This window comes from Panthera uncia, chromosome E3 (assembly GCF_023721935.1).
Source record: "Panthera uncia isolate 11264 chromosome E3, Puncia_PCG_1.0, whole genome shotgun sequence".
Taxonomy (NCBI): Eukaryota; Metazoa; Chordata; class Mammalia; order Carnivora; family Felidae; genus Panthera; species Panthera uncia.
Window position 1 is genome coordinate 3,996,163 of NC_064815.1, and position 17,064 is coordinate 4,013,226.

General features: G+C 51.6%; 1 protein-coding gene across 2 annotated transcripts; it reads left to right on the top strand.

Annotated features, from left to right (window-relative positions):
* The first annotated feature begins 8,205 nt into the window (after positions 1–8,205).
* On the top strand, positions 8,206–13,301 carry RMI2 (RecQ mediated genome instability 2). Of its 2 annotated transcripts, none has more exons than XM_049638254.1 (2): positions 8,206–8,680; positions 11,461–13,301. In XM_049638254.1, exons 1-2 carry the CDS (start codon positions 8,371–8,373, stop codon positions 11,607–11,609), a joined length of 459 nt encoding a protein of 152 aa, XP_049494211.1. In that variant the 5' UTR covers positions 8,206–8,370; the 3' UTR covers positions 11,610–13,301. The 2 variants fall into 2 exon arrangements, 1 of the variants encoding a protein (XP_049494211.1); XR_007459485.1 differs by lacking the exon at positions 8,206–8,680 and adding an exon at positions 9,411–9,733 and having other exon boundaries at positions 11,461–11,546.
* Positions 13,302–17,064: the final 3,763 nt, after the last annotated feature.

Genomic DNA, 17,064 nt, shown 5'->3' on the forward strand with positions numbered 1-17,064 from the left:
CCCCGCTTCCCTGCCCCCACGGTCCGTTTTCCACACTGCAGCCAGGAGCAGCTACAAAAATGAAAATCAGAGCACACCTGTCTCCACGTCGCCCCCCAACCCTAGACAAGCCCTGCTGCATTTAGAACAAAACATGAGTCTCTCCCTGATCAGGCCCCCCCCCCTGCCGTGCACCCCTCTTGACAGTCCCCCACCCCTGCCCATTACCCCCTCACTCACTGCACCCAGCCCGGGGCTGTCTGGCCCTCAGACAGTCATTCCCACCTCAGGGCCTTTGCATCTGCTGCCCCGTCTGCCTGCAGTGCCCTTCCCTGGATCACTCATCATTCGGGTCTCAAACTAAGCATTGGCGGTGGGCAGAGCCTTTCCGGGTAAAGGTCTTCCCTCCCTGCTCCTGGTTGAGCTCCTTCACGTGCACGCCCATCACCAGAAGCCGGTCTCTCCTTCCTCCTCCTCACCTCTCACCTAACTGCGAACTCATAAAATCACAGTCCTTGTCTGTTTCGTTCGCTACCACATTCCGGCATCTGGCACGTAGCAGGCATTGGGCGAAGGCTTGTCGAAAGAAGAAATGACTAAAGGGATCAGACTCAGTGTTCTTCTGTGAAATGGGGCCACATCACGTCTCTTTGGCCGGTCGGCAGTACGGCTCAGAGGTTGCGCTCGCACACAACCGGGGTCCTTCTCCCCTTTGTCCAAGGGCTCCCCGGGCCGTCCCTCCTGGAGCCTGGCTCCCTCCCACTCCCCAAGCCCACTCCCCTGCAGCAGGTGCCTGGGTGGAAGTGTCTCCCCACCAGTTCCCCGGCTGGTGCTACCTGGCCCCCTCTAGCTAGCCCGCTGCCCACAGGTCCCCGAGGATGGCTGGGAGGTGGGGGGTGTTGGCACCTGGCTCCCAGCCCAGGCTCACACAGACCCGTCTCTGGCCCGCCTGCAGCACCTAAATGCAGCCGTTTTTAAGAACCTGTCAGGGTTGACTCATACTTCCTTTGTTTCCAGCTGGGCTCGCTCAGGAGTGTCGCTGTTTTGCAAGGCTGAAGTTTGAGTCCCTCAGAGGTGAGCACCCGGCCGTATGCCTCGGTGAACCTATAATGAGGGTCACGGCCCCCCACAAAACCACAGTCCCGGCACTGTTGGGAAACTACCCCTTTCTGACGGTTGAGGCATTCGGGTTTGGAGACACTGCTTTGAGGCTTTGGTGGGCTGCAGGGGGGAGGGAGGGGAGGTGATCCTGTCCATCCCTCTGCCCTCAGCCTAAACCCAAGCACTTGCTGCCCTTGGAGGGCCATTTGGACATCCCTAGTGTCCCACTTTTCCTTCCCGCCCGATGAGATAAGGCGTGCCTATTCCCCCCTTGGCTCAGAAGGTTTTCTCTTTCTGTACAAGCGTGCGTGTGGAGCCCGCTCTTGACGGTCTAAAACAGTTCCGCTTTCACAGAACTGTGATCATTTTGGGAAAGGGGGTCTGTTATGAGTATATCTTGGCCTGGGTGTTTCTTTAAACATCTGGGCGAATGTTCACATAAATCAGGTCACAGTACTCAGGGGAGAAGGAACCCTGGACTGCCTTCTGTCCCCATTTTTGGTTTGGAAAATATTTTTCCAAGCCCCACCTACACTGATCCGAGGTCGTCCGTGGCAAAAGAGAAACGGCCAGCCCGGGCTTCCAGGTGATAAAAAGTCACTTTTTTGGGGGGTGATACTTAACCCATCTTATCACATACGTCCAGGGGAAAGGATTCAGGCTTCGAAAGCTACTGATTCAGGGGCAGCCTCAGACTGGCTGTGTGGCTTTGGGTGAGTCCCTCGACTTCCTCTGAAACCTGGTTCTTGAGGGTAGAGGTAGGGTATGGTTACGCCTGGATAGGTTTTTGTTTTCTGGTTTGAGCTTTTTTCTTTTTTTTCCCCCCTGTTTAAAAATAAAGGTGAAATTTATATCATCTAAAATCAGCCATTTCAAAACGTACGATTCAGGGGCACCTGGGTTGGCTGAGTTGGTTGAGCAGCCAACTCCTGATTTCGGCTCAGGTCATGATCCCAGGTTCGTGGGATCGTGGGATCGTGGGATCGAGCCCCGCGTTGGGCTCCGAGCTGAGCACGGAGCCTGCTTGAGAGTCTCTCTCTCTCTCCCTCTCTCTCTCTGCCCCTCTCCCCCACTCACACTCTTTCTCTCTCAAATAAAAACACCAAAACACAGAGTGGCGTTCGGCACATTCACAAGTGTACAACCAGTGTCTCAACCTATTTCCAGAACATTCTCACGAGGCCAAAAGGAGCCATGTACCTGTTTAGCAGTCACTCCCCACTCCTTCCTCCCCCTCCCCTCCCCCAACCCCAGACTCTATAAGCATTAACTTATACGTTGTTGAACTTGCTTCGTCCCTGGGCTGAGTCCGCCAAAGAGGGAAAGAGGCAGTGGTGTTTCCTGGCGGGGTGGAACCATCACCACAGGCAGGCCTGGAGCCACCTTAGCCTGGGGCTGGGCTTCTGCTCTGGGTGTGTGTGTGTGTGTGTGTGAGCATACAGTTCAATGAGTTGTAACACAGGTAGATATTTGTGTAATGACCACCACCACACCCAGGACACAAAATAATTCCATCACCCCAAAAGGTGCCCTCCTGCAGCCCCTTTTCCATTCAGTCCTCTCTGCCTCCCCCAGCCCCTGGCAACCACTGATCTGTTTTCTGTCCCCCTAGTTTTAGCCATTCCAGAATATTCCAGAATGTCATATAAGTGGAATCCCACAGGATGAGAACTTTTGGGTCTGCTTTCTTTTTTTTTTTTTTTTAATGTTTATTTTCGAAACAGAGAGAGACAGTGTGAGTGGGGGAGGGGAAGAGAGAGAGGGAGACGCAGAATCCGAAGCAGCCTCCAAGCTGTCAGCACAGAGCCTGACGCGGGGCTCGAACCCCCGAACCGTGAGGTCATGACCTGAGCTGAAGTTGGACGCTTAACCGACTGAGCCCCCCCAGGCGCCCCTGGGTCTGCTTTCTTTTGTACCCAATAGAATGTTTTTGAGATTTATCCAACTTTCCCTATCTACCCACTGTCTATTCCTTTTTCTCGCTGAGTGGTATTTCAGAGTGTGGATGTACCAGTGTGTTTCTCCATTCACCTGCTGAATGACATCTGACCTGTCTCTGTCTGGGGCAAACACAAACTAGCTGCTGCAAACATCCGTGCTTTCGGCGTGGACCTAAGTTTTCATTTCCGTAGGGTAGGAACCCAGGGGTGGGAATGCTGGGTTAGGTATGGCGAGCATACGTGATCCTGCTCCTGGGTGAGCTAAACCTCTTTGGGTCTCGGTCTTCTGCATGGGTACAATGGGTACACCCACAGTACCTACCTCATGGATTATTGTGGGCATGAAAGGAGACGATGTACGTTAAGGTGGAGTCCGGGCTCGATAATTGTTGCCTCTCACTCTTTATTTTTTGGGGGGAGGCGGTTCATCTATGTCTTTGGCTGTGTTTTTGCCCACAGTGAGGGGCTCACCAGCCAGGATTGGCATGACAGGTGAGGATTTCCTTGGGGATCAGAGGATTTCCTCGCAGGGGCCAGAGGTTGAAGTCCTGGGGAATTCGTTATCAAGTCTGGCTGCAGACAGAGGTCCTATGTATGCAGGGAAGCCGTGAGTTAGGATGACCCAGCCCCTAAATTCCACAGAAAGGGAAGCTGAAGCTCAGAGGTCAGTCTTGCCCAAGGCCACCCAGCCAGGCAGTGGTAGCGAAAGACCTGAACTCAGGGCTCCTGATTCCCCAGTGCCTTCTTTGACCTCTCTGATCTCTAAGACGGGCACAATGATTTTGTCCACCCTATAGGGCCATCAAGAGGCTTAAATGAGACAAAGTGTGCAAAGGCTTGTAATAGCGCCAGGCACACGGTAAGTGCTTGATAAAAGCTAACTTTGTTTTCTTTTTTTTAAATTTAAGATTGTATTGAGAGTCTCATGCTCCACTGACGGAGCCAGTCAGGCGCCCCGAGAGCTAACTTTCTTAAGGAAGGAATTAATGACAGGAAGCTGGCAGGAGTACAGACAGACTTCGGGGCATTCACGGATCTGCCAGAGACAGCATAGATCTCCTTCTCAGTGGTTTGGGATTTCTTGAAAAGTCAAGGAAAATGTGGGTCCCTTGCACCCAGGCCCATGCAGCCAGCAGCTAAGGGGGCCCCACCCTCCACTGCTCAGAGCTACTCTAACATGGTCGCCACTAGCCGCATGAGGCGACTGAGTCCTTGAACTGTGGCTAGTGTGCCGGGATGGGCTGTTAGTGTTAACTACACATTGAATTTCGAATTTCCCAACCTCACAGACTGTGGTACCTGCAAAGGTCCTGCTGTGGGAGGGCGCCTGCTGTGTCCAAGGGAGGCAAGCGGGTTGCAGTGGAGGAAGTGAGGGGGAGAGGACATCTAGTGGTGTCTCTTTCTAGGTCTGTCCTCCTAGTTGATTCGCCCCTTTTGGGCCGGGGTCGGGTCTTCCTTGTAAGTCTTGACAGCCCCAGGGGCAGCACGGAGCCCGCCATAGAGGGGGTGCCTGTTTCTTGCTTGTTGAATGGATACATGCTTGTCAGTGGGAACTGAAGGCAGCTGAGCTGAACTGGGCAGGCGGGAGGGGTCAGACCTGCCCTCTGCACGAAGGGCTCACTCCCCAGAGGCTGGCAGAACTGGCAGCTGCTGGTGGCCAGCCGAGTCCCTCTGTGGGAATGGCCCTCAGTCACACCCCCACCTCTGGCGACTGGTCAGTACGGAGCACAAAGGCCCAGTCCCCTGCCCCCCTGGTAGGACCCTTCTGCAGGGCTGGCCCAGCACCAGAACTTCTGGAGTTTACTCACCTTACTGGGTATCTGTCCACCTGTCCTCCCCTCTACCTGCCCCGCAAACCACCTTCCCCTTTGTTACGTTTCACAGTAAGCTGGAGACATCTAGATACTGCCCCCCTCACCTGCTTCCTTTGGCATGCGTCTCATTAACTACAAGATTTGGGTTTTTAAAAGCTTTTTGTAGTTTTTAATGGTTTTATTTTTTTTTATTTTTTTTTATTTATTTTTTTTTTTAAATTTTTTTTTTCAACGTTTTTTATTTATTTTTGGGACAGAGAGAGACAGAGCATGAACGGGGGAGGGGCAGAGAGAGAGGGAGACACAGAATCGGAAACAGGCTCCAGGCTCCGAGCCATCAGCCCAGAGCCCGACGCGGGGCTCGAACTCACGGACCGCGAGATCGTGACCTGGCTGAAGTCGGACGCTTAACCGACTGCGCCACCCAGGCGCCCCTAATGGTTTTATTTTTGAGAGAGAGAAAGAGAGAGAGAGAGAGAGAGCGTGGAGGATGGGCAGAGAGAGAGGACACAGAATCCGAAGCAGGCTCCAAGCTCTGAGCTGTCCGCACAGAGCCGGACACGGGGCGCAAACTCACGAACTGTGAGATCATGACCTGAGCTGAAGTTGCATGCTTAACCGATTGAGCCACCCAGGCGCCCCCAAGATTTGTTTGAGAGAACTTTTTTTTCGTTTTTGGTTTGTTTGGTTTTTTTTTTTTTAATCCCCCAGGGAATTGCTCCCTGGATGACCCACGATAGTGGGTAAAAGTCTCCCTCATCTGGGGACCTGATTATTAAGACACCTGAGAGGGCTGCACCTCTTACTAGCTGTGTGGTCTTTGGGGTGGGGGTGGGGGAGGTCACATTACCTCTCCAAGCCTCAGTTTCTTCATCTGTAAAACGGACTTAAGAAACGCACTTACTTCTTAGCGCTGTCATGAGGCGATTCCCTCACTGAGACTCTGCCCATGAAGTACCTGGCATGGTGCTTAGCACATAGGAAACGCTCAGCTAACAACAACTATGGCTGTTTTGAAGATGTTACTGCGTGGACATCCTTCCAGAATAAACTTCTTTTCTTGGGGCGGGAGGGTTCGGTCTTTGTTCCCGGCAACCAGAAGCATTTTAGCCCGATCTGCCTGAGAACTGGTGAATGGGTAGGCTGAATGCGAGGTCAAGGCCTAGAATTCCCCTCGTCTTACCTTTGTCCTTAGGTGGCAGGAAATTCCCTTCCAAGGGTCTTTGATCTTGCTTTATTTGCTAAAGGCACAGGGGATTGCTCAAGGCCCAGGGTGAGAGGGTGACGGGTAGGGAGGGAGATAATCTTCCATGGAGGGCAGGCTCACCCAGTGTGTGTTACCAGACCCGTCGGCCTGCTCACGATGGTGATTTCAGACATGGCTTTTGCAACCCCGGAAGCTGGCAAAATGCAGCAGCGCCTTAGATCTTTTTCAGGAGGTTCCAAGGGGCTGCCTGCCCATCAGTTACCACGCCAGCCACCTGGGTACTAAGGAGAAACGCTTTTACTGCAGAGGCCAAGTTTGCAGACTGGCTGCCCCCGGACCAGAGTCCACCACAGACAGCTTTTATTTGTTAAGCACTGAATACATTGTCAACATTTTTTTTTTTTTAATGTGGCGATCATACATTACAATGGATCTAGATGGGAGAAACTGACTTGAAAAATTAGCTCAACAACGTCTCCCGGAATAAAAGTGGTTTGGTGGGGGCAGGCACTTGGTGACTGAGCCAGGTTTCAACTGGGAGAGTTCGGGGGAACGCACATCAGGCCAAGGACAGCACAAGCAAAGGTGACGAGGCATCTTTGATGCGGGGTGGCGGGGGGGGGGGGGGGGGGGGCACCAGGAAGGACAGTGAGATGACATGAGTGGTTCAAGAGCATGAAGTTTGGGATTGGAGGGACTTGGATTTGAATCCTGGCTCTCCCCCTCACAGGCCTGTCATTGGCCTGAACCTCCTTTTTGTCTCCTGAGAAATGAGCGTAAGAAATGAGGTTATGTGGGTACAGCCTCGTTTATGCCCACTCCTGCCTTTGCACTCTGTATCCCAGCCATTCTGAAATGCTGGCAGTGTTTCCATTGGTTCCTGCTGTCTCCTGTCTGGGCCCTGCACGTGTAGTGCCTGCTGCCTAGGGGCCTTTCCCTTTACCCCAGCTCCCTTTACCATCACTTCTCTGGCGTTCAGGTGCCCAGGGGAAGGCACTGGGGACCCACCAGACGGGAAGGGTTGGAATCTCTATTGGCTAATGTGCCTGCTCCCTTCTCAGCCCAGCAGCCTGGTTATATTACAGCTCAGAGTGGAGGTGTAGAGGCCAGGATCCCACAGAGGCTACAAGCAGAGAGGCCAAGGGCAAGTCACATAGCTTTCATGAGTCTGTTTCCTTATCTGTGTAGAACACAGTCTTTACAGGGTGTGGGAGTCCATGGAACTCTCCCTGCAAAGCTCTTAGGACACGGCCTGGCTCAGTACATCTTAACTGCTGTAGAAAGATCGAGCTCTTGCTGAATATACAGTACCCTCTGTACTGCAGGAGCCCTGGGAGTACAAAGTCTCCTAAGGACTAGTCTTGACTTTAAGGATTTGCCTGGTTAAGGATTTTGCTCACTGGGGACCTACTCTTTTTTAGGGAGGAATTCCATTTCTAAGAATTTATCTGAAACGCGTACAAAGATTCAGCTCTATGTAGGCTCACAGTAGTGAGTTTACACAATGACAAGTTGGAAATGGTCTTAAAGTCCAACTGTAGAATACTGGTTAAACAGGTGATCTGACAAATGAAACATCATGAAGTCATTCTCGAGGCCGCAAAGGGTATTTGTTGATATGCGGAAATGTCATTATTAAGTGAAAAAATACAGAAAACATTATTTGTAGGTCAAACATATGGATGCTAATACTCCCAAAAGTTAACAGTGGATATCTCGAAGTGATTTTTACAATTTTTTTTATTATTCCAGATTTTCTTCTGCAAGTTTTCTACAATGTTCATTTATTTTGCGAACAATGTATTTTAAGTTTTAAGTTATTGTTATTAAAATATCATGAAAATAGTAATAAAAGTGTCCCTTTTACCAGCTGTCCCTATCCCCCTTCCCAGCCTTCTCTCGTGACTCGACTCTTTATCACTCCCAATAAACGTGGCCTCATCATGCTACTATTCCTTCCAGTATTAACTAGTATTGCTTAACTTCGGAGTAATCCTACCACGCAAGGTGATGTAAAGATGAAAACATTCTCGGGTGACAGGCATAGACATCAAGTTTTGAGATGCGTCGAAACAAGAAGCTGTTTACCTCCCTCCGTGTATTTATTCTCTTGTGGTTCGCTTCATCCCTCCACCCACCTGCTTGGGGACGTTTATTTACTTGACGTACGCATGCGCACTCCTGGAGACCGGTGGAGGCCGCCGGGCTGGGAAGCCCCGCCTCCCGACGCCGATGATTGCTCCGTTCCGCCAGAACACCCCCTGATTGGTGGCCACGGCCCCGGCCCCGCTGCCTATCAAAGTTGGCGGGAAAGCGGACTTGGGGCAGCATGGCGGCGGCGGCTGTGGGGTCAGCGGACTCCTTCGCCCGCGGCGGCCCAGCGGCTGTGCGGCTGCCGCGGTCGCCGCCGCTCAAGGTGCTGGCCGAGCAGCTGCGGCGCGACGCGGAGGGCGGCCCGGGCGCGTGGCGGCTGTCGCGGGCGGCGGCGGGCCGCGAGCCGCTGGAGCTGGTGACCGTGTGGATGCAGGGCTCGGTGCTGGCGGCGGGCGGCGGCGAAGCAAGGCTGCGGGACCCGAGCGGGGCCTTCGTGGTGCGCGGCCTAGAGCGGGTCCCGCGCGGGCGACCCTGCCTGGCCCCAGGTAACGGCAAGAGTGGAACGCGGGGCGGGTCCCGGTGGTGGGCCGCTGGGGGCGGGGCCTGGCCGGTCCCCCGCCCCGCCCCCCTCCCCACACCCCCGCAGTCAAGCTGACCTGCTGGTAAGCTTCGCCCGCACCCCGCGTAGACGCTCGGATCCGGGCACTCCCCTAGTCGCAATCTGCGGTGGAGGTACCCCCGGCGTCAGTGTTTGTAACAAGGCCCTTGCCCACAGGTGATTTTTCTCCCCCATCAGGGTTTGGAAAACCCTGTACCGGGCAGCCTCTGTTCATCCCTGAAGTCTAGACTCTTGGAGAGTTTTCTGCTGCGCCTCCTTCGCGGAACTGCCTTAGGCTGTAGTTCTTTAATGTTTGCCCCTTAAATCAGCTCAAACGCACCCCGAAGGCTTGTTCGGACTCATATCTGGCCTCCACCCTCAGAGCTTTTATACGTCTGGGTGAGGCTGAGAATTTGCATTTCTTTTTTTTTTTTTTTTAATTTGTTTATTTTTGAGAGAGCGCGCTAGCGGGGCCGGGGGGGGCGGTGGGGGGGGGGGGGGGGGGGGGTGGTTGGGGGGGGGGGGGGCGGGCAGAGAGAGTAGGAGACAGAATCCGCTGGGGACTCCAGGCCCTGGGCTGTCAGCACAGAGCCTGAGGCGGGGCTCGAACTCAGAACAGATCAGGACCTGAGCCTGAGTCGGATGCTTAACCTTAACCGACAGAACCCCCCCCCCCCCCCCCCCCCCCCGGAGACTAAGAATTTGCAATTCTAAGTAGCTCCCAGGTGCTGCCGATTTGGATGGCCTTGGGGCCATACTCTTGAGGACCAGTAGGCCTGACTACTGGAGGGCCGGGATGGGTCTTTTGGACCACTGTATCTTTATACTTAGGTTGAATTCTTGGCTCTGCTCTTTTCCAGCTGAGCTGCCTGGAGTGCTTAACCTTTCTGGATCTGTCCTGCCTTTGTCAAAAAGGGGCCTGTTGTGTGGATCCAGTTAAAAAAAAAAAAAAAGAAGGCCTTACCGTCATGCCTGGCTCATCGTGAGGTTTCCAAAAAATGTGATTATTGTTACTATGAAGTGCTCCTTTCCCTTCTCCCCTCACCTGACCTTGCCCCATCCTTCAGACTTGTTCTGCCCTCATCGCTGTAGCATCACTCTAGCACAGGGTCAGCAAACTACAGGCTGCTGCCTCTTCAGAGGGCTATGAGCTGAAAATGTTTGGGCTTTTTTTTTTTTGTTTTGTTTTGTTAGCATTTTCAAACGGGAAAACAATCAGGAGGTTTCACGACATGTGACAAGTATAAGAAATGGAAGTGTGTGGAGGCTGGAGCTTTGTTTGAGAAAAACAGTCTTGGCACCAGCAGGGTGGGGGTGGTTGTGAAGAGGAAGTGGCTGGAGAGAGTCTGGAGTAGAAGCCATGGAAGGGGTCCAGGGCGGAGGATGAAGGCCTGATGGAAAGGAGGGGGCGGGCATGGTGGCGAAGGAGTAAGGAGACCATGGAGAGACGCCGCTGGAAGGGGAGAGGAGGGGGGTGTGGGTAGAATGGACCAGATTGTCTCAACTCGGGGGGAGAGGACTCACACCAGCGAGCTCGTCCACTTAGTTGTGTGTTCCTTCGTGTAGATTTCCTCTTAACCTCCCCTGGTTGGGATCTGCTTGGGCATGGTCATCTTGCCTCGGGTCTTCAGTCATTCTTTTTCTGAGGGTTCCGTGACTCCCAGCGCGTTAGAATTATTCAGAGGGTATCGGCAAAGTGTAGTTTTAGAACTGGCCCCTGTCACCGAGGATCCCCATATGGCTCGCTCCGGTGGGATCTGGAGGTGGGTTCAGAGAAACCTAAACCCATCGTGCAAGGGGTAGAAACCCAGAGAGGCAGGCGTCTGCTTGCCAGGCTTCCTTCAGCCAGAGCCCTGGGGCCTGCCTGCAAACTCAGAAGCCCTGCGACCAAAGCAGCCTCGCAGGGGCACGCATTGGGGGCTGGCAGAGAGCCTGCCCTTCCTGCTGTGTTTGGGGTTTTTTACACAATTGAGTTGTGTGTGGTTTGGACTGGCCAAGTTTCGCTTTCAAGGAGAGCCACTTCCCCCAAGGGAATGGGAAGAGTTGTGGTTCATATGTCATTAGATCGTCCTGATGGCGACCCACTCTCTTGTTCATTTGCTCTCTTGTTGATTTGCTGGGATGTGCCCGGCCGGTGGCAGGGATTGGTCCCGGGCAGTTGGAACAATAGGGTGGCACGGAAGGGTACTGCGGCCAGCTGAGCTCTTCTGGCATCAGCGGACCGTTGGATTTACTTTGTGGCTGTCGGGGGGGTGTCTTTGCAGAAAGAGGACTGGACTGGCCCTGTGCACGGAGACCAGCCACATACCCTGTAGCGTTTGGGTGGGGGAGGGGGGGTTGCCCCTGCCTCAGAACATCCTGGGATGGGAGTCTCTTCCATCCCTTGGGCATAATTGTTTTGCGCATGATGGCAGCTTGCTTGAATTTTGTTACAACATTTTTAACCCAGGAGCCAAAGAAGATACAGGTGTCATCGTCCACGTTAAATGTTGAACTTACTGTCTATGTATGTATATATGTATGTAAATAGATATACATCTATTGTCTATGTGTATATTAGATCGATCGATCACTGACTGCCTTGGCATTTTGATTTCTACTCTCCCCCCCACCTTTTTTGTCTCTAATTTGCCTCTGATAAAATTAAGCTCTCTGAAGGACGGGGTCTCCGTTTTGTGTTTGTTTTTGTATCAGTGTGAACATCACCATGGGCTTTTCTTCTTCCAGGAAAGTATGTGATGGTGATGGGAGTGGTCCAGGCGTGCAGCCCTGAGCCCTGCCTTCAGGCCGTGAAGATGACCGATCTTTCCGACAACCCCATCCATGAAAGCATGTGGGAACTGGAAGTGGAGGATTTACACAGGAATATTCCTTAGATGACATTGGAACCACTGCTAAAAACAGCAGAAATCCTGAAACAATTTAGGTTCCGACACCATGTGGATTTCACGGGTACCGTCCTATGTCTGTTTCTTAAAAGTTTCTCAAAGAGCTTAGCTTCGGTTGCCCAAGGACTCCGGAGGTAGGATTTCTAAACGCTGGGACACTCCACTTAACTCGGCCCTCGTGCTCCTTGCTTTGACGACTGTTTGCAGATGAAAAGCAGATGTGTGCTCTGTTTTTGTTTTTTTGCTTTTGTTCCCTTTTGGTTTGCGTGTGTTAATTCCCTTTAAAGCCCGCAGAAATCTCATGTTACATTTTCCACGTTTTACGAGTGCTGATAACTTTTTCTGTTGCTGCTGTGACCCTGTTTTTACGATGCAGAATCTGAATGTCACTCCTTGCCGGTGGTGATTTGATGGTGGTTGTGGGCAGGGAAACAGACTTCTGGAAATGGGAATGACCTCGTGGCCCGCCTCTTCTCCCATCAACAACTTCCATATCCAGTTTGCAAGTCAGGCAGCGTTTTCCTGCTGTGGACACCAGCAGCCTCTCAGAGACAGTAGACGGTTCTCGTCTCTGAACCATTTAAGGTACATTCCTTGGAGATATGGATGGTAACACCTGTCATTCTTCCTCACTTGGAGATGTTGAAACACTCGGAAAGTTTCTTGTTGAAACTAAAATCAAGATTGAGAATGACTTTTAGGCATTAACTAAACTTCTGCATCATAACTTTTAGTGAGACACCGTAAGGGAGAGACCTTCTGGTGTGGAAGCTTCCCCCGCCCCCCCCATTCTCAGTTTTATTGAGATATAATTGACATACAGCATTGTAGAAGTGTAAGGTGCACAGCATGATGATTTTAGAGTTCTTACGTTTTCTGGATGGAATGACTTTCTCATGATCAAATTCAGTGTGGGTTTCTGCTCTCTGCTGCTTACCATGCCTTATTTTTCCTGAGATTGTAAATATCAAGGGAGTCAGATGATATTCCTACATTGCTGTAGAGTTTTGTTGGACTATGGATCATCTACCACTAATAAATTATATGATGTATCTTTTAAAAAATGGACTATTTCGGGGGTTCCTAGCTGGCTCCGTCAGTAGCACATGCGACTCTTTGATGACCCACGATGATATTACTAACTAAAGTCCGTAGTTGACAGTAGGGGTCTCTCTTTGTGGTAGGCAGTTCTGCAAGTTTTACAAAGGCATAATATCATTTGTCTACCATGATAGTATCATACTGAATAGTTTCACCACCCGGAAAAACCTCTGTCCCACCTTCTGACCCTTCCCCCTCCCTCAACCCCTGGCAACCACGGATCTTTCTACCGTCTCCATAGTTTGCCTTCTCCATAATGTCCCAGTTAGTTGGAATCCTACAGTATGTCGTACTTTCAGACTGGCTTCTTTCACTTAGCAAAACGCATCTAAGGTTCCTCCATGGGTTTTTGTAACTTGCTTGCTCATTTCTTTTGATCGTCGAATAACACTCCCTCGTATAGATGTATCCTGGTTTGTTTACTTGTTTATTGAAGGACATTTGTCTGGGTCCAGTTTTTGCTGGTTATTAATGGAGCTGCTATAAACATTCATGTGCAGGTTTTGCGTGGACACAAGTTTTCAGTTCGCTGGGGTAAATGCCTGGGGTCACACGTGAGCCCGTATTAGCCTTGTGAGAAACCGCCAGACTGTCTCAGTCCTATGTGGCTGCTATAACAAAATGCCATAGATGGGCGGGGAGGGGGGGGCGGTGGCAGGGGCTTAAAAACAACGGAAATCTATTGTTGACAGTTCTGGAAGCTGGGAAGTCCAAGATTAAGGTGCCAGCAGATTCAGGGTACTGTTTCCTGTTCCTAGATGGCTGTCCTCATGTGGCACAAGGGGTGAGGGAGCTCTCTGGGGCCTCTTTTATCAGGGCATAATACCTTCATGAGGGCTCCACTCTTGGACCTACTCACCTCCCAAAGACCCCACCTCCAAATACCATCACACTGGGGATTAGGTTCTAGCACACGAATTTGACAGAGGGGACGCATATTCAGTCTACCGCCTGCCTTCCAGAGTGACTGCCCCACTTTGCCTTTCCATCGGCCATGTCCACGAGTCCCCGTTATCCCATATCCGCACCAGCATTCGGTGTCCGTGTCTGGGATTTCCTATGGTTTTCAACTTGGGGTTTTTTCCCTGATGTTTTACGGATTTTTTTTTTTTTTAACTTCTAAAGGTAGGGCAAATTGGAAAGTACATGTTTTTATCACTGATCTGGGCTCGTGGACTGCTTGAAGCTTGTGTCAGGCCAGGTTCTGTTCAAAGTTTGGGGATTTTTCAGGCAATGTTGCCGAGCTCCATCACGAACTTTGCGGCGGAGAGACCTGAACGTGAGTCGTTCGTGTGTCATTAAACTTGCTGTGTGACAGTGAGCAAGTTATCTGACGTCTCTGTGCTTTAGTCTCCTCATCTATAAAATGCAGATTTTACCCAGCTCCTGGCACGGACAAGAGGAATGAAAGAAGAAGCACAAATAAATCACTTGTACGTGCACCTGGCACATGGCAGGCACCAAAATGATCGTTTCTGGGAGGAATTTGTGAGTTCTTAACTTACATCCAACAACTGCCTTTAGAGAAATGTTTTTTTAAGAATAGTTTTAGGTTTATAGAAAAATTATGGAGACGGTACCAAGAGTTTCCATATACCCAGCCAGTCGCCTTTATTATTAACATCTTATGTTCGCGTGGTATGTTTGTTACAATTAATGCACCAACAGTGAGATGCTATTATTTAAAACAAATTTTTTTTTTTTTTAAGGTTTATTTATTTTTTAGAGAGAGAAAGAGCGTGATCTGGGTAAGGGCAGAGAGAGAGGGAGACACAGAATCCGCAGCAGGCTCCAGGCTCCGAGCTGTCAGCACAGAGCGCCAGGCCGGGCTCAAACTCACAAACCGTGAGATCATGACCTGAGCTGAAGTCGGACGCCCAACCGGCTGAGCCACCCGGGTGCCCTGAGCTGCCATTATTAACTAAAGTCTGTACTTTATTCAGACTTCCTTTGTTCCCCCCCCACCCCCGCCCCAATGTCCTTTTTCTGTTCCAGGATCCCATCCAGGATACCCCCTTGTATTTAGCTGTCACGTCTCCTTAGGGCTCCTCTTGGCTGGCACTGTTGGCCAGCTTTGATGAGATGGACACTTAATCCTGACCTGGTCCATGGGATCTCTGCTCTAGGATTCTCAGCCTAAAACCGAATTTCACAGTTGTCCTGGGTTCCCCTGAGAGCCCTTGCACCAGGCTACACGACATAGAAGTCTGCACTCCCGAGCTTTCCCCTTCTCTGAAGTCTGCTTTCTGCTCGAAAACTGACCCGGCCTGCCGAGAACCTTGTCCACCATATCCTGCCTCGTTTGCCCTCCCCTAACTTTTTGGTAAATAATGCCCTATTGAAAAATGTCCATTAGCCCGATAGTGTTGCCTGGGCAATGACCTGTGTCAGGAGTGTGGGAGGCGGCCCCAGGAGGTGCCGGTGTTTTTCCGACAGTCCCCGGAGGCTGCTGGTGGCTTTCCAGGGGCTCACGGTGCTGGAAGTGTGCCGCCTCAGCAGGCTAGCCGGGCTCTGGTGCTTCTCCTGAATATTAATAGCTCTCACTGTTTCGGCTGGCGTTTCCGCCTTGACATCACTAAATGAAAACGCAGCTTGGTTGGGGGTTTTAGTTTTCTGGTGCCAAATCACAGTTGGTTTATCAGCAAGCACCCACCCCACCCCCCGCCACTTCCCCGCCAGACAAGGGCAGGCTGTGTGCTCCGGGCCGCCCAGCTTCCCTTTTGAAATTGGCTCTTTTCTAAGAACTGAAAATAAGCACCCTAGGCCGTGACTTCACTTTTCTTGGAACTGCTTTACATTAGAAGAAGAAAAAAAAAAAAAAAAAGCAACCTTCATTTAGCTGGTTTTGGATGGCTGAGTTCCCTAGTCATTTCTTCTGTATATTCTTGTAAAGCTGAAGCTTTACCGCAAAATTCTGCATCAGGTGGAGCAGGAAGGGAAAGCAGTGACCCCGTGAAATGGTCGAGCGTTTTGTGTCCTGGCCTGTTCGTGCATGATTTGACGCTGAAGGAGAGGAGGAGCTGGGGCGTCGCACTGTGGGGTCACATTCAGATCCCCAGGCTCTCAGGCATGACTGCTGTGACCCTGAGACATGTCAGGCCACCAAAGGGGCTGGGGCTGGTGTTGCTAAACCTCAGGCCACAGTCCAAACTCACCCGACAGCTGCCCGTTTGCAAGGGTAAGGAAAAAAAATGCACTTGCAGCCACAGTGACCTACATTTAGCAGGCATTTTGGAACCCGTTCAAGAAGGCGTCTTCAAGGAGCCCCTGCCTGCTTAGGGGAAGGGAGAGAGAGTGGCTTAGCCCCACTCGGGTTGCAGGCCCGGTTCTGGCCTTTCCTGTCTGACCTTGGGCTTGGAGGTCAGTCTCGGAAGTCGGGATGGGTCTTCCCTCAGACGGGATGCGACCCTCGATGCACGTCCGTGGGAACCGGCGTAGGTGTGCCTTCTCACTGGGGATCTCGGGCACATACAGTGTTCTGAAATCAACTGTTAGTATCTCTGTTCCCATCGGAGAAGCCTCCAGTGATGCGATCGTGGCTTACTTATCTCTGCCCTGTGCAGGGCCTTGCAAAACCCACACGGGCTGTCGGTAAATGTCGGGGGAATGGCTGGTTTTTAGGTGGGAAGACTGAGGAAATCCACAGGGAACAGGGCTTTGGAAATCCACACGGAACCACACTTTTCAAATGAAAGGAGCCCCCACAGGCCGTGCCTCACTAAAAGCACCCTTTGAATCAAGCACCCTGGGTAATTTGTAACCAGCCTGAGGGTGCTTGCTAGAATGTTTGAGAGCGTTCTGAAGTGCAAACAGGGACAAGTTGATTAAGAAAGAAAGGCTGGAGGAAAAGACAAGAGAGCCGGTTGAGCCCCCGCCTCCCCCCACGACAATTTATGCAGTTTGGGCAGAGTCTGAAATTTTAGTCCTGTGAGAATCAGTGAACATCTCTTGATAAAAAATGCAAATTCAACCAAGAATTACATGCCAGGGACCGTGCTAGAACATTTACCCTGTTAACTTCATTTTATTGTATCAATGCCTCTGGGACGTTCTTCTCCCTCCCCAGCCCCCAAAGGGATGTGGTCCTTTGCCCAAGCGCATCTGGCCAGCAGGCTGTGGCAGAGACAGGTGTCAGGCCAGGTGATGTCCCACGCTGTAGGGGAGGTGGCCAGGGCCTTCACCGAGAGACAGGATCGCTCTTTCCGGAAAAGGTCCCGGGACCCACTCTGGGAGCTCCTGCTCTTTCCACTTAGGTGCTAGCTCCCCCTGCTGGCCGGCCACAGACACTGCTGCCCTGTGCCGTCAGACATGGGATGACCGCCAGAGACCGGAATGAAAAGCC